Raw genomic sequence first — 23,493 nt, 5'->3', positions numbered from 1 at the left:
AGCCGCGTTCAATAAATATATCCGCCGTTGACGTCCGTCGGTTGGACATACTCATGAGTAGACACCTCGCCGCGCAAAAATGGGTTATCGACCGTGATGGAGTCCTTTTCGACGCCGTTGGATACATGGACGGCCTGTAGGGTGGACGATTCGACCGGGGCAACGGTCGACGAAGGAAATTGGGGCAACGAAGGTAACTGGGGTAACTGGGGTAACTGAGGTAACGAAGGCAAGGAGGGCAAGGAGGGCAAGTTAGCTGAGAAGTTCTCGAAGAAATCGGTTATCGGGCCTCTCTCCACTTGAACGTTCACGTTCTTCTGAATCGTCGGGACAGTTTTGGTCACAGTCTGCACAGACTGCACAGGATGCGTCAGGACGTTCACGGATTGCACAGGATGACGGACAGGCGTCAGGACGTCCACGGACTGCACAGGATGAACGGGTTGTGCCGTCGATACGAAGTCGACTACAGGCTGACGGTGTTGCACGGACGTTATCGTTCCCACGGATTTCAGGGAAGGTAACGTCTGCACAGAGTGGACAGCAGGCAATGGCGTTACAGATTCCAGTGTCTGTACGGACGGATAGCTGTGCACGGATTGGACAGCAGGCAATGGCGTCACAGACTCCAAGGTTTGTACGGACGGATAGCTGTGCACGGATTGGACAGCAGGCAATGGCGTTACAGATTCCAAGGTTTGCACGAACGGATAGTTCTGCACGGATTGGACAGCTGGTGTTACAGATTCCAAGGTTTGTACAGACGGATAGCTATGCACTGATTCTACGGCAGGAAGCGATGCCACCGATTCCAATGTTTTCACCTGTGGCAATTCCGCAGAGCGTACTGTGGTAACCGGAGGCACCGAGGTGACGGATGACACGGTCTGGACAGGATGTTGAGGAACCTGCTGGGGTTTCACGGACGGATAACGAACCTCGTTCACCGTTTTTACGGTCTGGATGGTGCGTATAGGCTGCTCGGACGCCGTGGTTTTTACGGTTTGTACGTTTTGTACGTTTTGTACGGGTTGCACAGGTTGCACGGATTGCAGAGGTTGCACGGGTTGCAGGGGTTGCACGGGTTGCACGCGTTGGGCTATCTGTGTGAGTGTTTGCGGAACCTGGACGTACGTTCTCTGGAGATCGACGGCAACTGGAATTGCATAGGTAGTCGGGACGCTCTTCGTGACCTGTACGGAAGTCAGAGGAAGCGGCGCTGGAACGTTAACTTGCACGGTTTTCAACCCAATTCCTCCGGTTTGGAAAGCTGCGTTGTAGGCGGGTTGATAGTTGGTGTAGATGGAGGGCCTTTGCGATTGGATTTCATAACCAGGCACATTGACGAGCCCTTCGGTATTGTACACGGTAGGCAACCTTTCGCCGACCACAGTCCCGCCGACGAGATTTTTCGTTACGCTGGTGGTAACCGAAGGGACATTCACTCCACTTGCGAAGCCAGTATATCCTGTAAATTAGTAAGTTTACACAAATTGTATCAAAGAAATAGAAGACTTTTCGAATTCCCTAAGACCTGTAAAAAAGTTGTCCTTGCCAGTCCTTCGAAAAGTCTTCGATCTTAATTTTTACGATCAGAGAGCCACGGCACGAAACGACAGGATTCTTGTAAATTAGGACATTAAAAATACCGCGATTTGCATTCGAGGAAGCGGCGTCGAGGATTTTAGCCGCATAAATTATTTTCGGAATACATTTCTATGCATCGTGCTGTCGCGAATTCGCTAACCGCCTAAATGTATTGACAATGTTTCGAAACCCAAACGTTTCGCAATCGCGTCTTCCATTTCGACGTTCCGTGGTTTTTTGTTCGTTGGAAAATTCGACAAAATTTTTACCTTGAACGAGCGATGGTTGTTCGTTCAGCACCGTCTGGCCTTGAATTTCGGCGTTGATCGTCTTGATCGTAGGATCGGAGACGGTTCCGAAGGAGGCCTGAAACGTTACGATCGAAAAAGTTATTCAATGTCGATGTATGCATTTGTCGAGATAAGAATAGTTTACTTACTCTAGACTGGTCGAACACAGGAGTTCCGTAGGAGGTTGTTAGCGGCGATTCATTCACCGTCTGCGATTATAGCAACGCGCGTTAAGAAAAGTAGCATTTTCTTTTTCTTATTACGGGATCGTAAAATAGATGAAACACGCGTTTACCTTTATGGATGTAATTGGAATAGCCGCGCCCGAGAATGTTTTCCTAGTCTCCAAGAAGGTTGGTCTCACAACGGTTTTGGATAGTTGAGGGATCTGTACAGGGATTCGTCGACGTAAAATTTCGCGTTTGCCTTTCGAGGTGCATTTCTATTCGTAAGATTTATCAGGGTTACCTGTACAGTGCCGGATATTCCGTAAGTTGACAATGGCGTGGAGTATCGATTGGCATCGAGAACCGTCGACAAGTACACGTTGTTGTAAGGAGTACCTGGTTCATAGCCGAGGAGTCCATAATTATCTTGAAGTAACTGAAACGAGGTGCCTGGAATACTATAAGCATACCCACCGATAGATTTTGTAGTTTCTACCACGCTGTCATGGCCGTGGAGGTGATCGTGCTCGGTTCCATAGCGAGGATCTCCTGGTAGGATGTCTCTCTTTTGCTTTTCCGTGGGTTTGGCCGAAGCAACCGCCAGGCAGGTCTGAAATACGCTTCGAATTATTTTGGACATACACGCGAGCATGTGTTTTAAGTCTCAAGTTGATCTAACAGCCTATTCACACGATACATTAGAATCAGAAGCAGGAACATTTAACGGTACACAATGATGTAATTATTAAGATCGTCTGTAGTGAACTGTAATTTCCTAAATAAATTTAAATAAAAAGAATATTCGAACGAGTTGCTATCTTGTTTGGACTAACTTTTCAAGGGAGTCGATGAAGGAGGACTCTTACCAGAACGATCAACAGGAGCCTCATGGTGTCCGTATGGTGTTTGGATAAGGAATTGAGCATCATCCCGATGATATTTCGACCTTTTATACCCGATCGATGCTCCCTCCATTTTATTTCGCAATCCTGTGGCATTGGTAGAACTAGATTTGACTCCTCTTAAAGGCCTTCTCCCCGGACGATGTTCCGAAATATTTCCAAAGCGAGCCCTCCGTTGTGTTGGTGTTGCGTGACATCCGTGTGTTACACGACGAAGAAAACAGAATTCCTTCGTTCGTTCACGATATTGGTACAGCTTCGTCTCTCTTCTTCTCGCGTTTGCAGCGTTTTTTTCGACGCTTCGTTGGGATCGGTAGGAACGCGGATGATTATGCAGATCCCCAGCCGCCTCTTTCTCTCGAACTCTCCCTTTTCGACGTCCCTTGAACGCGCACACGCCCATTATCGGGCCTCGTTAAGAGGACAGGAAGCTTTTAAAGGATTCGGATAACGAACAACGAATTTCTGTGAGGTTTAATGGACCGTCGCCACCGGGCACGGGTAATTTGTGCGCCTTCGAACGGGTGCATCGGATCGATCTCCTTTCTCTAACAGCCACGCGTATCGATTCATTTCGTGACAGCCACCGTTGCGTCACCGTCTTTTATTTATTTATTTATTTAGTATACGGGTTACACCACTTATGCAGATCGTACGTTATAAATAATGACCGTGTTAGGCAGTCTCGTGTCAAGCAAACGATAAGCAAATATAAGAAAGACTCAAGAGGAAATGTCTTTACAATCAAATAAACTTAACAGTCGAGAAGACTCGTTTCTACAAAAGTTCTACAAAAATGTTATTCACATTTCTAGTCTACGAAGACATAAGTTTGGGTATCATATTTTTACAGTTCTACCTGCTAACAACTATAAATATCTCCGCGGAGAATTTAAATTGTAAATCAATGAAAACCTCCTATCCTTGGCCTGCGAGAAATAGTCGATCGTCTGGGAGTCGTGTCGTAATTTTTTCGAACTAATTTTAATGGCGTTTTACATTACTAAATCCTCGAACGAAGACATTTCTCAGAAAGTGTAAGAGTATTTTTCAATAAAAACTCGTTTCTAAAACGGGGCGTTGAAGCATTTTTTAAGTAGGAATTTGTTATTTCGATGCTAGGTACATCCGCCAGTTAAGATTTCCGTGACGACTGCTCGTGGCAGAACGAGATTTCTGCAACGTGCATTTACTGTCAGCCGAAATTGCTCGTGAGAGAATTTGGTCGTTCGATCATTATTTCTCGTCGTATAAAAACCCGGATCCCGTTGCGTCGGCTGGTTTGTTTCATCCTAAAATTCTCTGTGGGTCTCAGCACGCGAAATCGCGTAAACAGGCAACCATAATACAATTTCGTCTTATTTTAGATAAATATAAAATCATATCCCAAAATATGTATCACGAGCGAGCGAATATCGTCGAATTATTATTCTTAAGGTAAGGTCGATCTTGTTAGTCTCTATTTTTTGTCGATCCAGGAATTCAATTGCCAGGTGTTTTTTTTGGCCAGTTCATTTTTTGTGGGGAATCGTTGAATATTTTTAACGCTTCGAAATGCCTTGATTATTCATTATGACTGGAGTTTTTTTTTTCTAGCTTCTCCCTAACATCTCTCTTAACAACAGAAAATTAAGTGTAATGGATAGCATAGTTAAAAGTGATGAATTACAATGCTCAAAATCCAATGATATTTCTCGAATGGATATTAGGTGGGTTCGTAACCTTGGCGAAGATGCTCGATCGAAATGTCTAGCATTATGGACGTATCTGGAGTCTAGACAGACTTGTTTCTACATTTTGTGATGAACGAAAATATATCTGACCAGGAATAATCTACTGAAATGTCATGTGTATCTTCAAAACATCATGAATCCTGAACGGATTGGAGGATTTTAATGTTTAAAAAAAGAAACGACGCGTATTTTGGTAAAGAATATACAGAAATTCTAACAATATTGGAAAAGTTGTTACTTGACCCCATAAAGTTAGAAAAACCCCATAAAAATGGTCCAATTTTCAAACAGCCATAACTCCTACAATAATGAGTACATTTCAATGAAACTTTTTTCTGAAGTAAAGCTCATGAGTACGTACAAAAAAGTGTTAGTCAATTTTTCTGTAGGACGTCAAAGAAAATGACTAAAAATCAAAAACGAATTTCTAAGAAAAATCGACAGGGGGTAAGTGCCTAAATTTTTCGGCGAAAAAAAATTTGTCCAAATCGATCTAGAAAAAATATTTTCAGTTGGAGGGGTCCATTATAATCATTTTTGGTGAATAAACACACCCTTGAAATCCTACCCATTTTCGAGAAAAAAATTCGCGTATGTACCTCAATTTTTCGGCGAAAAAAAAATTTTCAAAACGTTCTGGAAAAAATATTTTCAGTTGCAGGGGTCAATTATAATCAGTTTTGGTGAACAGACATACCCTCGAATTCCTATGCAGTTTCGAGAAAAAAATTAAGATAATTTTAAAACACGTTCCTATTAGTCGTATGTTTTTACATTATAAATTTTGTTCATCTTTCTAAATTTATCAAGTTATATCGATGCAGTATGGAGAACTTTTGCGATTAGAACTAAATTCGAATTCACAATTTTGAACAGCATGGTGGCTCTATCTGTTAATAAGAGGGTGAAAGTAACAGTGTGTTCTGAACGTCGCAATTGCAGCCTGCGCGGAGACTTTGCTTGGAACAGGCGAGTAAAAGGTTGCCAGAACGTAGGGGCCATGTAGATCCGTCTATAATTTATGCACCTACGACTCGCTGCATGCTAAATCGATTACTTTCTCTGCTCGAAGTCGGTCATTTTACCAAAATTGAAATTAAAAGAGAGTGTGTAAGTTGTCGAATTTATAAAAGAAATACGTAATCCCAAAGTTCGCGATCTTTGTTTATTTTCGGAGCTATCGATCGTAGTGAATTCCTCTGTCTTTTTTCCTTGCTCAAGATGGCCTTTTTTTTAGACCCAATTTAAAAACTTGTTGTTCAAAATGACTCCATCTGTCCTTTTTCTCCTGACCCCGTCCTGATGGAAGAGAACCCACCACCTTCACGTGGTTTCCATCGAGCAATGACGCTTTTGCTTCACACATAATCGGAGAGGAAGCATGATACCTATAAGTCTGATTATTGCTAGAAAAGTGTCATTGGCCAAGAGTGGGTTATCAACATTCAAAGCTAAAATCCGTAGGCGACTACTTTATTACATTCTTCTGTACGAAATGATATGGTTCCATTAACGTAGCTCGTTAGATACATTGTATAATAAAAATTACGTTTGCGTAGCAGAAAATAAACTTCGTAAGATTCACGTATTTCATTACAAATATATACCTATTTTATTTTAGAAAGTATTCAAAATGATCTCCGTTAACATCCAATTGACTTTCTCTTCTAGAGCCACTTAAAAAATTAAGTTTATCGCGATATTTCTACCACATTGGAAGACACACGAACAAAGATTCGGTGTGCATGAATCACCAGCACTCTGGATCTTATCGAAACTTTGAAACAAAGTCAATAACAATTATTTAGAATACTTTCTGGTACAAAATAGGTGTTGCACAATAGCTGGCAAGTTGATTGTTGAGAAACCGATTTATTGGTTCAGTTTTGATGTCAACGATCACAGTTAACATTGTCGAGTATTTTGCAAGTTTGTTGAAAGGATTCAGAGTACAGCGCGTTTATCGTTAATGACAGAAATCAAGATCGCGGCGAGGCAAGTTGCGGTGAGAGTGAACGTATCATAAATTGCAGACAAACGCGACTGCACCCACGTCATTAGCAAAAATATCATTAAACGAGTGGATATCATAGTTATCCATTCGCTGGCATAAGATGCAAGATTTGCTACGCGGAAGGAAAAGGCTCCCGTTCGTGGCTTAATTATCTTCGTTATGTTCTGCATAAATTGGTACGCATTTCACCCAGACGATCCGCGACACTCGCCGCAAGCGTTATTTTCTACGTATCTTTCGGCAGATCGAGAAACTGAAGTCGATTCATTTAATTTGAATTCAATTTGCTTTCGAAAGTTATACATATTATTAATTCTTTCAAACTACTTCTGGATTTTGTTATCGCGTATACTCGCCTATCTGTACGAAGTTTCACCAAACATTTTTATCGCGAGTACCTGAGCTTTAATATTAAATTTATCACACTTTCAATGTTAAGTGGTTCGTCTGGTTTGACTCCAGGACCTTAAAGTTCTCGATCTTGTAGAATCTATCCGTTCATGCTTCGGGAATCAGCTTTTTTCCTATTTGTAAAAGTTTAATTACGCCTACGCTGCTTTCTTGACAGCTCAACCGTGAAGACGGCTTGTCTCTTTCGCGAGGAACGTATTTGCTCACGACGGACACGTCTGAAATTATTAAGAGCAGTCGTGTTACTGAAAAAGGTCGGAAGAACGGCCGAACGAAAGTTATATTGTGTTTCTTGATGGCATTCTATGTGATTAGATACAGATACCGTTATCGCTTTCAGGTTTGTTAAACTCGTGGACCTTCCCTCTCACAGCCCACTCTTTCGATGTGTCGTTTTCGATTTGTATCTTTTGTTGCTTTCTGCCTTTCTCCCGCGAAAACGAAACTAACAAAATAAGAACAAGCGGAGTTCATCGTATGTGTCTATGAGTTTTTGTCACGGTCAAAACCGCGGAAGTATTCCGACATCAGAAGGAAACTCTTCGCCGACTTTACTTTAGACAAATACGTGTATATTTATTTAAATGGCCTAGAGAAATGACTGCATTCGTTTTGCAGTGGCACGATCTAAGTCAGATTCGTTCCAAAGGAAGCAGCTGCGAATTTTGATCTCGTTCCGCACGAGAGATCAATTGGTGTACGTTTTGGCGCGGTATTGCTAGCTTTCATCGAAAGTGAGAGGAGAAAGAAGGCTGGACAAATAATAGTATTACTTTTGCTTTTGTGACTTACTGAACCGGTTTTTGCCGCCCTTACGAGAGGACCGATACCGATTAAATCCGACATTTTTGCTCCGTGATCGGATAAACTGGCACACCCAGGCTGTCGGAGGATCGAGGATCCTCTCAGGAATCGATCGCCTCAAAATGAGAGAAAATGTCCAGCAGAGTCGCTCTCATGGCGATAGGCAAACGTGAGTTTAGATGTTTCCAAGTTACGGGGGAAGATTTCATTTTGTCGGAGATGTTCGAAGTTTCTTTTTCCTATTTCGATGCTTGCCTCGACACGTCGTCTTCACTGAAGTTTGCACGTGACCGTCAAGTTTTTACTCTGCTTCTCATGAAGAGAAACTGACATACCGGTACCAAATAGGACGCTTGAGATATCTATCTTGTAATAGGTGTCTTGCAATCTGGAACGTATCGAATTCTAGATCATTTTTACTGACGTTTCTTTGCTTCTTCTAGCGATTACTTTTACAGTAATTAAATTGTAGAAGCAACGGTATAAACTCGGATACCAATAAAAATTGAAATGAAATTCTGTGATTCAGTCATCTTTCATGGTTCGTTCGCCACTTTTAACGAGAACATTTTAAAGATCGGTTGTAGACGTTTCTGTTACACAAGATGTTTTTGCGAGCGCGAATTGTTAAACAGCAATGCGTGAAATGCTTTATCTGTACTTCCTTCTCAGATACTCGGCGATCGAAGGAACGGCGACAGGAAGTAACGTTTCGTACGCGGTCTCGCGGTACGATTTCCTGTTATAAAAATGGAGAGAGTAATCGGTATTCCGAAACGCGATCCGGCTGAGACGATTCACGGCCGGGGAGAGAACGGTGAAAGGATTACCGCTCAGAGACTGAAAGAACGTCCAAAGTAAGAGGACTAATCTGGATCATCTGGTTCTTTCCATGCTACGAGTTCGTTCGTACGCACTCGCGCGAGAACACACCACGTTGTCGTTGTCTCTGAAAAGAACATTTTTAACCCGTTATAAGCCCAACGAGAGAATCTCTTATCTTGCCCTTTAATCGGATGGGACGAATTATACTCCGACCAAATGGTAACGTTAACTTTAATCAGAGTTAAGAACTGCGAAACACATACAGCGAGCGTTTGAGCCATCGTTGCCAAAGAAAATAGAAATGATTTTAAGGGATCAGGATCCTACAGCTTCCATTTTGCATCGCGTGCGTGGGCATCGTAATCTTAATTTCGAAAGATTGCCCGTCAGGGTTCCGAACGTGTAAATTGCGTGGAACGCACGAACGATCGTGAAACGTCACGCGTGAAATATACGATATTGCGTAATTGCCACCATTGCTTACGATGACACCCCATTATGAAGAAAGCAACCGTTTCTTACCAGAACCAGACGGGACAGCTAAGAATTCAATCGCAAATGTTTAAACGAGTACTCGTTGACGCCACTCGTTCATCTTGGGCTCGTGTGATCACGGTAGACTGCGCTTTCACCCGATAATCGTGTTGACTACCCTGATCTGCTCGAGATGGCTCCATATATTAACAGGAAAGGATGTTGGACATTGGCGAGACTAATGGCGACGCATGTTTTTTCCGAACTCTCAGATATATATCTTCTTGATTTGTTTCAACGCGGAGCTGAGCCTCGAGTACATAACAGGTTACAAAAGTTGAATATCGGTACGCTGGTACCTCGATTAACCGCGGAGCCTTCGAATGCTTTTTATTCGTTTATAAAAATACTAGTAGAGAAATGGAAAAATTTGCTCGATCAGGAAATTAATAAGAAGCTTCTAACAGATGCAAATCCTGTCGAGTCTGACTGTGCAAGAAAACGACTTGATCTTAAACTTGAAGACTCATTGATCACCGGTATCTGGAACATCGGATCAAAGAAGAGGCACATGGATTACCGAGGGAAGCTGGGAGACGAGGTCAGTTACGAAACGACCAACATTTTCTTCGGTTGAGAGCTCAGTCGAAGGAGGATGCGCCAGCGGAGAGGATCGGGCTTCGATTGCACTTGAAATCGAGCTCGGAAACGAAGACCGTACGTTCGCGTCGGTCGTCGAACTCCGGAGTCGACGGGAGAATAAACGAGGAAGAAAAAAAAAAAAAAAGGGGAGAAGCGGAGACGAGATCGGAGAACGCAAGCCAGTCGGAAAGAGAGTGCTTTCTTCGTGAATCGACGACGGTGAAGGTCCTCGTATATAAGCAACTGCCGGTACAGCAATTGTCAGTGTGATTCGTCCCATCGAAACCACCTAATCTCTTATACCAACGAACCGGATAACGATGTTGCGAGTAGTAAGTTCACCATTGATTCGAAATCGACTAGGAAGTTGAACGAGACCCGGAAGACTCTGTTTTCGACGGATTTCCGTTTCCCTCCATTATTCTCTCTTTGATCTTGTAACTTCGTGAAGGTGTAACACCAGTGCCACGACGGGTTCGGACGAAATCGGAAATTTAGAGAAGTGTAGTTACCCGCGTCTCTTTGTACAACAGAGTTTTGCTATCCAATCGTGGTTACCGAAAGAATGAAATAATTAAGTGTTGAAAATCTTTCACTGAGCGATCAACTATTGGGTCAACTCTCTTATCGATCGTGGAACGGGATTAATTTTTCTTCCCGGCGAAAGTACTTCGATCAAACTCGATGATCGTTGCCACCGATGGCTACAGATTACATTGTGGCGAATATCGATCGATAGTGAAAGTAGATCTCGCCGCGTCGATTGCTCGTGTTGAGAGAGAACGGCTCTCTTCTCGAATTTGAACAACGTTTAATCCTTTGAATCGCGTGACTAACAATTTAGATCACGAGCATCGCGTTCCTATTGTTTGCCCCTTTGCCTGTCCGGTTCGACAAACCTTCTTCATGGCGTGATTGGAACTTTGCAGTTTTTGTTCGCCCTGGCCGTGACCGTCGCGAGGGCCTCCTATTTATCCTCCCTGGATGGAGGCCATGGCTACGGCGGCCATGGCTACGGCGGCGGTGAGCCAAAACTTATCTCGCAGTCGGTGCATCTGAAAGAAATACCGACGAAGATCATCAAGGTCACCAAAACGGCAGTCGTCAAGGTTCCAGTGCCGTATCCGGTCAAGGTGCGTACTAAAAGGACCTATTTTCTTTAAATACAGTGCAGTTTTAAATCAAATCTTATTAAGTTCCATCTTTGGTAGGGAAAGTGAAAATACGATCTAGCCGGAAACTTCTGCACGCCATTATGCGCGCGTTCTCCGTTCGTTTTATTTGATTTCTGTATACGAAATGGGTTCTGCCCGTAAACTGAATAAATAAATGACTAATGCATCGATAGTAGAAAGCACCCGAACGCTGTCCAATCTGGAGTAACTCGACGTACGTGACTGCATAGTCGATCGACTCTTTCCCCGAGGCGCGTGAAACGGAAGATTTCTGGTCGCCCGAATCGACGTTGTTTCCGATCGATCTAGAGTTCCTTTCTCTTCGTTCGCAGGTGCCCCATCACATACCAGTTCCGGTACCGGTGAACCATCCTATCGCGGTTCCGTACCCGAAGCTAGTGAAAGTCCAGGAACAGTTGCCGGTCGAGGTGCCCAAGCCAGTCCCGATCACTGTTCACCAGCAAGTACCGGTGGTGGTGCCGAAGGCAGTGCCAATACCGCAGCCGATTCCTGTTCCACACCCGGTAGCCATTACCAAGTCTGTCTACTACCCGGTACCGCACCCGATTCCATATCAGGCGTACAGCGAATCCGAGGGTGGAGGCGGCGGCGGCGGCGGTGGCTACGACTCCTCCGACCACTCTGCTCACGAATCGGGCAGCTACAGCTCCTACACCGTCAACGATCAGGGCCACGGTGGATACGATCAGCAGCAAGTCGGTGGACAGGGCCACTTCCAGCCTTCGCAGCCCGACTACAGTGGCCATCAATGAGCAGTCGCCATTTCTCGTTATATAGTCGGTGGAATAGACACGGTGACTTAGAACGTACCGCCTTCGCGATATAGCGAGGTCGTAAATTTCTTCAGAGGGGTCAAAGGGGAGTGCAAGACTTTCTTCTCAATATTCCTCGAGTTATTCGCCTTTAGGTAGATATGACATCTACTACACGATCTTTCGACGACTTGGTCTTGCACCCTTCTTGCTAGCTTGTTTCGGCAATCGATACGTACTTGTTTTTGTGTCTGAAGAAATTTACAACTTTACTATGTCATAAAGTCTGGAGTACTGTGCAGAGACGAAAAGTTAGACGCTTCCCTGCAGGCTTATATCTAAATTCGAAAAAAGACAAACGACCGTTCGTGGAGAATACGAATTTAACTTTTGCTCGCTTTTGGTCTATGACCAGGTCAATCAATTAATTTCTCATCCCTATACAGTACCAGGCGTTGGGGGTATTGCACACAAATGGGCAGACCGAAAGAGAAAGTATGAGCGATCGAAGAAACGAAGGTATTGCAAGGAGAAAAACGGATCAGTTCCGGGTTAAGGTGAACGTGAGAGCGTAGAGTAATTCTCGTAGGTTTTCGCGGTGGCTGATCAAAACGTCTGACCCAGTACGAGCCGCGTTTACTTCCAGGATCGATCTACTCCTTGGTTGCACCGTTCGTTTGCATCGACGTCGACCAGTTAGTTGAAACCGGAAGTTTTCGAACTAACACCACTTCCACCGATTATACGTACTTTGTATCGACAAGTCTGTCTCGTTAAGTTTGTGTTTGTCATTTGCTCTTGTTGGTTAATTCTGTTCTTCCTTTCCTATGTTTTATAATAAAAGTTAATGCCTCTGAACTGTACGGTCTTTTTGGGATTCTTTACTAGCTGGAAGGTTGGTTAAACTCGTATGGTTTGCATCCAAACCCCCTCCTGATCCTGCACGTTGGTTGATTCTTTTAACGTCGATCGTCTTTAAAAGAAAATGTTTTTCCCTATTCATATCCTCGCCATTGTAGGACACTTTTTACTTAATTTAAGTGTTTAGATGTATGTTTGAAACACCTGTATTCCTCGTCGTGCTTTGACAATTCATTGTACGCGAGAAAATCCCAGTAAGATTTGCTAGTGTTAGGAAAAAAGATGCTGCCCATACGTCGAACGGTTTTTCATGCTTCGATGGAATGGAAAGTAAATTATGGTGTCACGGTTTGATGAGTCACGCGCATGATTCAATGTCCGCGCAAACTATATTTGATAGTCGAGCTATTTTCGATCCACATACGGTGGGGAAAATTGCAGTGAACGTTCGCACCTTGTCCAGGTATAGTAAAAGGGAACTCGACGGTTCGCCACCTTGTTGCGGCTGCACGATACCGGATGATCTCTTGAACTAGCGTTAACTGATCAGCTAGCTGTTACTCTATCTAGCTCATTGGCCACTTTAAAAGTATTCAAAATATTCAGATACCACACTTGGGAGTAAGGTTCTATGTAACTTAGTTTGCTTGTTCAAGTTCTTGGTAACGTAGATCATGTCTCTCTAGACATAAACAACGTTACAAATGTATTTTTAAAATGGTTTCAAGGCAAATAAAGAACGACCGGTTTTCGTACGAAAAAAGATCTTTATTTCAGTGATGCAAGACGCGCGTCGAGTTACGTAAAAAAAAAAGGATTTAAACAATTACAAAATTATATCTAATGTCACAGTAGCGATACGCTCGTTTCAATTCACTCGGTTCTCAAGGATATCCGTCGAATATCGTTCGAGGACACCGAGAACAGAAGGTGGGGGCGTCAGTCTCCTGGTCTGGGTTAGGGGAACCAATTCACTCGCCATTTTTGATGAACTGATTGCTCGAAAACGAGATATGAAATGGTGTTTGCGATCGTAGTTTGACGGTTGATCTATCAGGAGTGTTCGGAATCGTCCTCGATCATTCTTCCACCGAGTCGACATCGAGACGATTCGTCGCCAGGAACTTTTTCTGTCGGTGGAACCCAACGATGTCGCTTCGTATTGTGATATGACCGAAAATTGGTTCCCCGGTTGTTCACGATGATGCTTGTTGGTTTACCATGAAGAGTAAGATGGTGCCCAGCCGCTGTATTGTTTCTCGACGACGATCGGCTGTGCGACCGGAACCGGAACGTGTTTTACGAATGGAACTGGAACCGGATGGGGAACCCTGACGGCGTACGGTGCTGGAACTGCAACCTTGACTGGAACGTTGACTGGGTAGAGAACTGGCCTGTCGACTGGAACCGGAACGTTCCTGGTCACCTCCACTGGGTAGGGTTTAGGGACGTGGACAGGGTACGGGCGATCGACTGGAACGGCCACTGGAACCTGGACATCGCAAGACAACGCGTTAGATAAATATTAACATGCTACAGGTTTTGCAAATCGAATTATTGCGAAAGATTATAAAAATAGTTGCGCGAAGTTTCGAAACTCTAGATTGCATTTGATCCGTTCCCAGCGAGCCTACCGATCGAGAATCGCGATGGAAATCGATCTAAACGGTGCACTAAGTTTTTCAAGAAAGCCAACACGCAACCGTGCGTACTATAACGTTTCCGAATTACGAAATCCTCGTACTCGCTCGCATTGAGACGTTAATTAACGATTTACGATGAAGGCTCCGCCTGCTAATCAAGCAGATATCCCGAGATAAACAGAGCGTGATTGGATGATCGAGGTCCTCTCGTTTCCACGATCAAATCGCCTTTGTTTCCATGGCGCGTCAAATTTCGTGTGTCGATGATGATAAAAACGTTTGTTCATATTTTATAGATGGAGCGTAAACTCTTACCTTAACCGGGACGGCGACGTGTCTGTCGACGGGAACGGCCACCGGATGCGGAACGGGAACAGCAACTTCCTTGGTCACGACTGTCGAAACACCGTGCTGGATCCCGATGGATGGCAGGCTGGAGTATCCACCCAGTCCTAAGCTGCTTCCCAGACCTAGGCCATTGTCCAGACCGTATCCCAGACCGTAGATTCCTCGTTTGTCCTTCTTCGGCTCCTCCGCTTGGGGCTTCTTCTCCTCGGCGAAAGCCACCGTCACAAGGGCGAGAACGATGAAGAGCTGAAAATGTGGGACGGTTTCGGTCGGTATGAAATAATTAACATATATATTAGCTTATCTTTAAGACTCATCCTTCGAGAGACAGTTCTCTACCTAAAAATTTACTATGTGAAACTACGGAAATTTCGTTCACTAGCTTCGTGTATTATTTGTAATCACTTGCCTATCTCTTGGTCCACTTATTGCAGATTATTCAAAAATTTATTGCGTTCGAACAACACGAACCCTTTCCGAGAAATAGCAGTCGAATAATTACTGTAGAGTCAGGCCAAAATTGAAATAAGTTAATGGGTGTGTTATATATTAGTCTTTTTAAAAACTGCCAACCCTTCGTTCGAAAGGGTGGTCAACAGTATTCCGAGTGTCCAAGAAGTTCGAGTACTCACCTTGGCGTTCATGGTGCTGCAGTATTCGGACTTGGTGCGTCGTGGTTTTGCGACTGATGAAATACCAAGAAGATCCTCTGCTTTTATACAGTGGGACGAAACCCTTGAGCAGGACGGAGGTGGTGGGCAGTGTCGGGCCAGAGAAACGGTGAAAAGAAATTGGGCGTGGGGAGCGCGCAGGGGTCCCCGAAAAGCAATCCAAGGCAAAGCTCTTCGCGCTCCTTTTTCTTGCGAAAGATGAATTATATCCCCTCCGTCTCCCTCGCTTCTTGATTAATACTTTGTATCGTCGGTCGTCAGTTTGTTGCCAGTCATCTATTCGGCTGGGTCAGGGTGCCTTTAGCACGGTGCAGTTTTTTTTTATTGGCCTGTTCGAAGTGCATCCGATGTACCGGTGACGCCTGCAACGAGTAATAATCGCGCGAATATTGGTACAGACTCGTTGTTACTCGTTGGTTACTGTTTGACAGGCGGTGAACACGCTTGGACGTCGCACCCTGACCACGGGATCGCCTAAGTATCCGGGGTTGAGGGAGAAAATATTCGAAAATTACGAAGATAAACAATAGGAGACGAATCAAAGTATACAAATTCTTTAACGCTTTGTTCCTTTACTCCAGAAAGGAAGGAGAACATTTTGGCGATTCTTTTTTGTTAAAATAAACTCGAGTGTTCTAAATGATCCGGGTTAGGTATACTTTATTTAAATCAGAACGTTCGAACGAGCTCGTTTGTCCGATCTCGTCCAGTGTTTTTTTCTTCGGCGCTCTGACATCCTATCGATCTTTATGTTTTTAACATGCATTAAGCATTTTCGAATCGATTGAAAGAGGCGTATCCTTTTGGATTCCTATGTAAATAGTCTAAAAACGTGACGAACGAGACGGTGCGAATACTTAGTTCGAACGTCCTTAACCCACGTTACCAAAGCAGACAGGTCGACGACTAGTCTTGTACATTAGCAGATCCGTGTCGTGTCCGTAATTAATAGTTCTCGATCGTCGTTGTAAATTTGAAACTTTGTGTGCGTCATTCTGAATAATGCTCGGGATGCTCCACCTAGGAATGCCAGTTCGTTACGATCGGGCGAATAGACGAGTCAGGACCGAGACACGGGTGGAAAGGGTTTTTTTTGTATGGATTTTGTACACCAGGTACCCAGACCTAAACCCCGTCTACTACGTTAGAAGGACGTTTTGCATTCCCAGTTGGACCTGGTCGGATTCTAAACAACCTCCCTCCTAGTTTGCCTTGTTCTTATTAAGTCGATTGTTGTTTTCTGCCGTCATCGTCGATGATTCATCGTCTGGATCCGAATAAATTTACCTATCTAACCCCTTGGAAACACGACGCGGTCAGTGCTCAGTGTTACAAGGCCATCGCATAGTGGGCCAAACAACGAATCTAGCGAATAAAAATTCATACTCGCGAAAAGAGTTCGTCTAGGAAGAGAGAGATCTAGGAACTCAAGTAAAGTAACTCGATTAATATTTATCTGCTAGGATTGCAGTTTGGCTGACCGTGTAATTCTTCTAAACGTACGTGATTCCGGAGTACCTTCGCCCGGAGAAACAACCTTCGTAACGTAGGATCGCGAAAGGGAAAGAAGGTCGACTGGAATTCAAGCTTACTCGCGATGTCCATCAATTTCGCGCGACTTTGTACTCGTCAGTATTTTTAATTCCGTCGTCCTTCGTCAAAGTTGTCGCTCGTTTTCATCCGATCAACGGGCCCCCCATTGTATCCCCGACAGCTTTCACCTAATCGACGATAGTCGATTGGAAAGAGGCCCCGAATCCTCCCCGCGCGTTGCATCAATTGTTTGTCGACCGATTTCGACACCGGAAACCCTCTTTGTTCTTTTCCCTTCCTTTGAGATGGGTCCCCGTCACCAAAAAGAGAAGAGACACAGCTCCAATAATAATTGCAATTTTATTTCGGTACTCATCGAACGCAGGGAACATCGACTAAAGATTTTGCAAGCCTTTCGTTTAATTCAAAAAGGAGAAAAGTTACTCGAAGCAAATTGTGTCAGTCGTTAACAAATATTATACATATTCAACATAGTTTCACGTTTGAACGATCCACTGTGACTAATTTCGTAATTTGCAATAATTTATCTACGGAAGTTGAACATACCGTTCATGTTGATATTATCTTTATGGATTTTAGAAAAGCGTTTGATGCAATTGATCGCGCAATATTGATTTCTAAAACCGCTTATAGGCTTTAATGAAAATGTGTTTTCTTCGTTCGATAGTTAGTAAATATAATTCTTGTTATTTGCACAGTTTGGAAAAACAAATTCAGATCAGCAAATGGAAAGTTCGACTCAAAGATCAATGCCAAATACATAACTTGTCCGATCATTGATTAAGGAAGTGAATATTTATGAAGCAACAGGCAAGATTACTTCAATTTTAAAACCGTTAAAAAAATGCATTATTGCATAAAATTGACGTCACCGCGAAAGAATTATTTCAAGTTCTACGTTAAACGTTACATAAATGGAATTTTGGAATTTCCGTGTCTCGAAAAAATCTCCAGCAAAACACGCTTACTAATCTATATTTATAATTTTAACTTCGTATTTGTATTGAAAATTATGATTCCTATAATAACTGTCCGGAGTACACGGTGCTACTGTATGATGTAACGTCCAAATATGTATCACGATTCAAATATCTTTATTAGTCGTCGTTATACGCGAGAAGCATGCAATTTGCTCGGTCTCGAACGACCGAAAAGATTACACGAACTGTTTATTGCATGTAGCTCGCGATCGACCTGTCGCGTGCAGAAATCTACCAAAATTTCACGCAAGATTTACGTTAGCTTGTGTCGCCAGGCTTCAGGACACCGTCCACGTCGTTTATTGTCATGAAAATGAGCATGATCGGGCTGTTATTACACGTCGGATTTCTCCTTGTCGGCCTCCGTTCCGTCCAGAAAGAAAGTCAAGTTTGTCGCGTAGTCGACGTCGATATCGTTAAATCGACAAACTACACGCGCGTCGATGACAAATCAATTGAGCAATCGACACGAAATTCCGGAATACGTAAACGTCGATAAATTATTTTTACTCCCGAATCCGAGCCACGACAATCCCACGTTTCAAGTTATCATCCGGAATTCGAGCAACAATATTTTCTACTTGATCGAGATTCCTGCCTGGAACCACGGCAAACGAGATTCTCGTGTAACTTTCCTTGGTAACCTTAAGCGTTAATCAGAGCTTCTTCCACGAAATGTGCTTCTGTGAAGTAATCCCTCGCTACAGACGTTACTCTTCATTTCGTCATGTTTCGAGTGTTTTCACATCTTGTCACTTAACCATTTATAAGGTGAAACCAGAAACACCTCGGATCGTAATTCTTTGGCAGATTTCGAATTAGTAGGCAGAATTCGACTGCGGATGTTCCGTATCGTTTCGCAACGCGACGCAGTATTTCGTTAAATTTTATAACACGAATTCATTAACTCTGTTATTTAGGTTTTATTAAGATGTCTCAAATATTACGCAAACCTCGGTTTATTGACAACCATAGCAAAACATAGCTTCGAGCGCGATGATCCGAGGCTGTTGCATTCCTCTGCAACGTCCAAGAGGTAAGCATAAGCTTATAAGTTGCTAAAAATATGGGGAAAAGTTTGCAAAGATCGATTATTCACGTCGTTGATCGATTACCGTGACCAAGCGGTTTACACACGATACATGTAGATTACGGTTAAGAAATTAGCAAGTCGATGTTTTTTATTTCATTGTTTTCATCGAAATGAACACAACCTCGTGTCGCAAAATAAATGCACGCGATAGTGACCAGACAAACGGAATTTGACCTGAAATTCGCGTGTCGTGATATGAGTTACGTAGAAAAAAAAACTCGTTTCGAGCTGTTTTTGTCGTTACACTTACTTTCATAACTCGAGGTTCAAGTAGCCTTTGCGTAATTGTGGCGTTGCTCGCGCCTGTGACGTTAAACCGTATTGTATAATCTTTCGATTTTTGGCGACGGAATCTCGTTTTCCGCGCGACACGTTGAATAATCTATCGAAGAAAGTTGAGTGCTCGATGGCCGTGACAGGTGGCGAAAGATAAAAAGCCAGACGGCACGCGTTCTACGTCCAACGTTCTCTCGATAATATGGAAAGAGTTGTCAAGACTCGGTTAAATGACTCCCGATCCATCGTAAATTTCCACGATTGGTCCATTCGCATCAAAGATTTCGCCAATCGTTGTTTGTGACTCTTTCTTCCTTTCCAACTTTCACATTATCGCGTTTTTTTTCTATTTTATTTTCGCTGAACATTGTATGTTTCTTTTACCAGACGCGTCGCTGATCAGGGTTGGATGAGACTTAGAGGAAGACAAGTCATGTCTCGTCTTATCGAACCAACGTAACACATCAGATTGTACCAATTTTCGATTGTTTCCCTCCTGTTTCGGATAAACGTTCCTCTTAACGCGTCTGGTGCGTTTCCCTCGAAGAAACCTGAATTCGTCAGGAACAATTAAGTGAAAAGTTCGCCGTACACGGTCGGGAGCCGCTTTCAGGGACGATCCTTCGCTTTTGTTCGCGATTATAAAAAGCCCCCTTGTCTATTTACGCGCGCGGATCGCAGGAAAACTCGGTGGAAAGTTCACGGTGTGACACGCATTCCGCGTACTCCGTGAGATCCCGAAGAAATTTCGAATCGTAGATACGTTTCCCAGATCGCGCGAAATCGCAGTCAAGGTTCCGACGAGGGAACGTCGTGGGTAGTTTCTGCACAATGAGGGATCAGATAGCACTCGTGAACCTATAGTAATATCTTGTCGCGCGAGGATATGTCGAAACGCTTCGTACATAATTAATACCAGCTCTGTTCCCGCAAAGACCGGCGTATTGCACGACAGTCCGGTAATCCGATTTTACGATCAACCGAGGTGTTCGTGTTCGTGTTCGTGTTCGCGTCTTAGGATTTCGTGTATCCCTGTTGCGTCAGTCCCGTTCCCCCGTGAATTTATCACTCTAGAACAGCACTGGTTTCGAAGAATCTCAGGTCCTTATTCACTCTTTTCGAGCTCAAAAATATAAATATTCTTCTAGGTTCACGTTTACTGTAAATATCTTAGTAGTTAGAGTATTGAGATTTAGGGAGCGGTGGGAAGAGAATGACAGACATTTCTTTAGAAAACATTTATAAAATCAATTTATTTCACGAATCGTATTTGCTACGGTAGAAGGAGAAATTGTTTTGGTACGGCGCTCGTTACGATGTCTTTTTGCGATGCTGCGGGGGTGGCTAGGGTGAGGACATGGGTTGATGGTGGCATGTTGTGGGATAAATTCATCTAGTAGTGTCCGCCGTATCCAAGACCGTGACCGTGAGCTTGAACGACAACGGGAACCGATTCCTTAACGACGACGGGCTGTGGAACCGGAACTGGAACTGCATGGGGGACCGGGACCGCAACAGGTTGGGGCACGGCGACCTGCAAATCAGAAACAAATCAATTAATTAGTGAATAATTTCCTTCGATATTCAATATTCCCAAGTGCAATAGTACTTGCAACGAGGATTGAACATTTTGACTCACCTTCACGGGGTACGGGGCGGGCACAGGCACTGCCACCTTCACTGGAACCGAAACTGGCACTGGTCTGTCGACTGGAACATGGACGGTCTGGGTCTGGACCACTGGGTATGGCTTAAGAACCGGAACTGGTACCGGAACTGGATGTGGGACCGCAACTGGCACCTGAAGAAAACATGGTGCAACAAAGTTAACTTCCCTGTGTTCCTAAATCACGATACACCTTCTTTCTTGTTTAGATTAGGAAGAAAATTTGAGTAAAACGATGTAAATTATGCAAAGAGTAATGTTTTGTACGGAAACTCAAAGATTAGAAAATGGTCCCTGGATTCTAGATTGCGTCTAGATCGAACGGTTAACGAGAATTTCTGGAAACGTTGCGAATTATCGGAAAGATACCAAGTTAATAGAGCGCGTCGAGTTTTGTAACCGTGAGCTCGAAGTAGACTTCATGCGTGTTCTTCTCACCTTAACCGGGACTGGTCGGTCTACAGCGACTGGGTACGGTTGCGGTACCGGAACTGGAACCGCGACAGTCTTTTGTTGAACAGCGACCGCGACATGTCCTCCGTGTCCTACATCACCGGCCCATCCACCCAGACCCAGTCCGCTCCATCCACCCCAGCCAAGACCAGTCAGGCCACGTTTCTGGACCGCGGCTTTGTCTTTGCTTTTTTCAGCCTCTTCGGCAAACACCGCGGAGATGAGCAACAAGCATACCTTCGGCGAGAAACGCAAGAGATTAGCGCACGATGGTTCCCTTAACGTTGGGTCCGTTAGAGAACCCTTTCCTATTTTTAAATTTCGACAGAAATCTTCTTAAGGCAACGATCGTCGGTCTTGACGAAGCGTCGGATCAGCTTCGAAAAGGCAAAAGTAAATTTTGTCGAAGTTTACGTCAAGAAGTTAGGACTCGGACTTAACGTTAGACGTACCAAGATCCTCATGTTGGCCGATAGGTTAATACTTTGGTTAGCGTGTCCTGGCTCGATGAATTAAATCGTGTTCTGTCGCATTGGAGGAAAACCACCCTTTATATAGGGAATTCACTTTCATTCGCGGCGTGCACCCCGCCAATGGAAAGCCAATGGCCGTTCGGTGTTCTATCGCCACACCTACCGTACACTATTTACTCACGATCCCATACGGCCACATACTCGTTACACATTATAATACATAATGTACACTCGAGGTTGTATAACACGTTAAACGTGCGCCGGGCAGTCGGGGCTAAGTAAATAGAGCGCGGGGCACTATATGCAGATACATATGCCCGACTCGTGGATAGATCGAGCTTCGCGACTCTAACGAGGAGACTCGAAGAGCACGCGGCATTTCGAGAGGAAACTCGCGATCGTGGGACCTCCAGAGGCACGAAAACGCTCCTCTCTGCGGCTGGAACATCCTTTTTGTGACGATCCGTACTCGTGCGCGCGGTGAACGAAACGTCTCGTCGAAAGATTTTCAGAGGAAATTCATCCACAGGACGAGTCGAACTCGATCGATCGTTTATAGTGACCGCAAATTGGAGGTTTGCAACCGTTGTGACGTTTCGAAAGAGTCGGTAGAAAGTGTAGATGTTGTTTGGCAATAGGAACTCGTTTTTCCGGAGGTAATAAAAATTTATTTTTTTAATGATTCGATCGTTTATGATTCCTAGTTTCCCGCCTGAAGAGTATGTGAACGGAACGTCGAGGAGAGAAGTACAGGCATTATTTTTGACAGGATACAGTTTTATTTATTACTTGTTGAGATGTCACGATAGTTGTAGATTCTGTTTATTTCCTAAAAATGGGTGGCAGATCGATCGATCAGTTTTAGTGACCGTGAAAGGCAGATTTGCAATAATTGCGACCAGGGTTGGAACTGTTGCAATATTTTAACGCACATATGATCGATATTTAAACGCTGCAAATTCGAATATTTATACTCTATAATTAATCGACCGTTGTAATTGATCGTGCAAAGTCGGAGACGCGTACAGGGTATCGCGACGAAATTATGCAATCCTCCTGGATACAAGAACGCGACTATGTTCACGGAACGCGAGAGTGGGGAATTTTATATTCATAGATCTTTACGAGCGTGTTCGGGAGATATTTCCTCATTTCGTTTTCCAATCACCAGGAGATTTTCCAGTTTCGAGTTCGTGTCGCGGAAACGCGGAGACTAAGTAATATTCCCACTTTGCCGCAATGCATAATAAACATTAACAAAGATTAATAAACGGATCGATAGTTTCTTTACTTTCCCTGGAAAGTCTGAACCGAGGGGTCGAACGAAACAGTACACGTTCAATTTCTCCAAATTGCGTGGGACGATTTGATCACGGTGGCTGGTATCGAAACTCGACGGCTCAATTATCGACAAGCAACTTTTCAACGCTTATCGCGACTGTCGATCGACGGGTGGTTCGTCATTGTTTGTTAATTGCGATTGTCGTTGTGCGGCAGTGTTTCAGAACGAACGAAAAAGAAACAAACGTTAGCCATCGGTGACCCGAAGACTTAGAAAGCGTGACGTAATAGAGTTTCGAACACCTGCCTGGTTGATTAAAGAACGAAACGGGTGGCTCGTAGCCCTATCGGTCGCGATCTCGTCGATCTGCACGCAGATCGACGTTTCACAAGCGAG

The 23,493-nt window shown here is 44.0% G+C and overlaps 3 protein-coding genes across 3 annotated transcripts; 1 reads left to right on the top strand and 2 right to left on the bottom strand.

The window, feature by feature from the left end:
- Positions 1-8: 8 nt before the first annotated feature.
- Positions 9-2,973, bottom strand: LOC122396994. Its single transcript, XM_043395794.1, has 6 exons — positions 2,911-2,973; positions 2,346-2,654; positions 2,173-2,265; positions 2,027-2,086; positions 1,857-1,953; positions 9-1,468 (listed from the first exon to the last, which is right to left on the bottom strand). The coding sequence occupies exons 1-6, from the start codon at positions 2,971-2,973 to the stop codon at positions 9-11; spliced, it is 2,082 nt and encodes a 693-aa protein (XP_043251729.1).
- A 6,723-nt stretch (positions 2,974-9,696) lies between these two features.
- On the top strand, positions 9,697-11,891 carry LOC122396854 (E3 ubiquitin-protein ligase RNF12-B-like). Its single transcript, XM_043395568.1, has 3 exons — positions 9,697-10,181; positions 10,779-10,982; positions 11,357-11,891. The coding sequence occupies exons 1-3, from the start codon at positions 10,170-10,172 to the stop codon at positions 11,795-11,797; spliced, it is 657 nt and encodes a 218-aa protein (XP_043251503.1). The 5' UTR covers positions 9,697-10,169; the 3' UTR covers positions 11,798-11,891.
- A 1,562-nt stretch (positions 11,892-13,453) lies between these two features.
- LOC122396993 lies at positions 13,454-21,806 on the bottom strand. The gene is made up of 7 exons (XM_043395793.1): positions 21,795-21,806; positions 21,328-21,579; positions 20,863-21,024; positions 20,622-20,757; positions 15,282-15,334; positions 14,617-14,895; positions 13,454-14,150 (listed from the first exon to the last, which is right to left on the bottom strand). Exons 1-7 carry the CDS (start codon positions 21,804-21,806, stop codon positions 13,875-13,877), a joined length of 1,170 nt encoding a protein of 389 aa, XP_043251728.1. The 3' UTR covers positions 13,454-13,874.
- Between the last annotated feature and the right edge of the window lie 1,687 nt (positions 21,807-23,493).

Source organism: Colletes gigas, unplaced genomic scaffold, assembly GCF_013123115.1.
Source record: "Colletes gigas isolate AHSC1104 unplaced genomic scaffold, ASM1312311v1 Colletes_gigas_Sc00008, whole genome shotgun sequence".
Taxonomy (NCBI): Eukaryota; Metazoa; Arthropoda; class Insecta; order Hymenoptera; family Colletidae; genus Colletes; species Colletes gigas.
Note: the sequence above shows the minus strand (reverse complement) of the source record. Positions and strands in the feature narration are given on the sequence as shown.

Bases quoted from the DNA above. Each gene is read 5' to 3' on its own strand.
- LOC122396994 (XM_043395794.1), bottom strand. From the start codon at position 2,973: ATGATGCTCAATTCCTTATCCAAACACCATACGGACACCATGAGGCTC. The intron at 2,087-2,172 runs GTAAACGCGTGT...CTATAATCGCAG, and splicing joins TTCCAATTACATCCATAAAG to ACGGTGAATGAATCGCCGCT. The intron at 1,469-1,856 runs GTAAAAATTTTG...ACTAATTTACAG, and splicing joins ACAACCATCGCTCGTTCAAG to GATATACTGGCTTCGCAAGT.
- LOC122396854 (XM_043395568.1), top strand. The intron at 10,983-11,356 runs GTGCGTACTAAA...CTTCGTTCGCAG, and splicing joins CAGTGCCGTATCCGGTCAAG to GTGCCCCATCACATACCAGT.
- LOC122396993 (XM_043395793.1), bottom strand. The intron at 21,025-21,327 runs GTGAGAAGAACA...TGTTTTCTTCAG, and splicing joins ACCGACCAGTCCCGGTTAAG to GTGCCAGTTGCGGTCCCACA. The intron at 14,896-15,281 runs GTGAGTACTCGA...CCACATTTTCAG, and splicing joins GCAGCACCATGAACGCCAAG to CTCTTCATCGTTCTCGCCCT.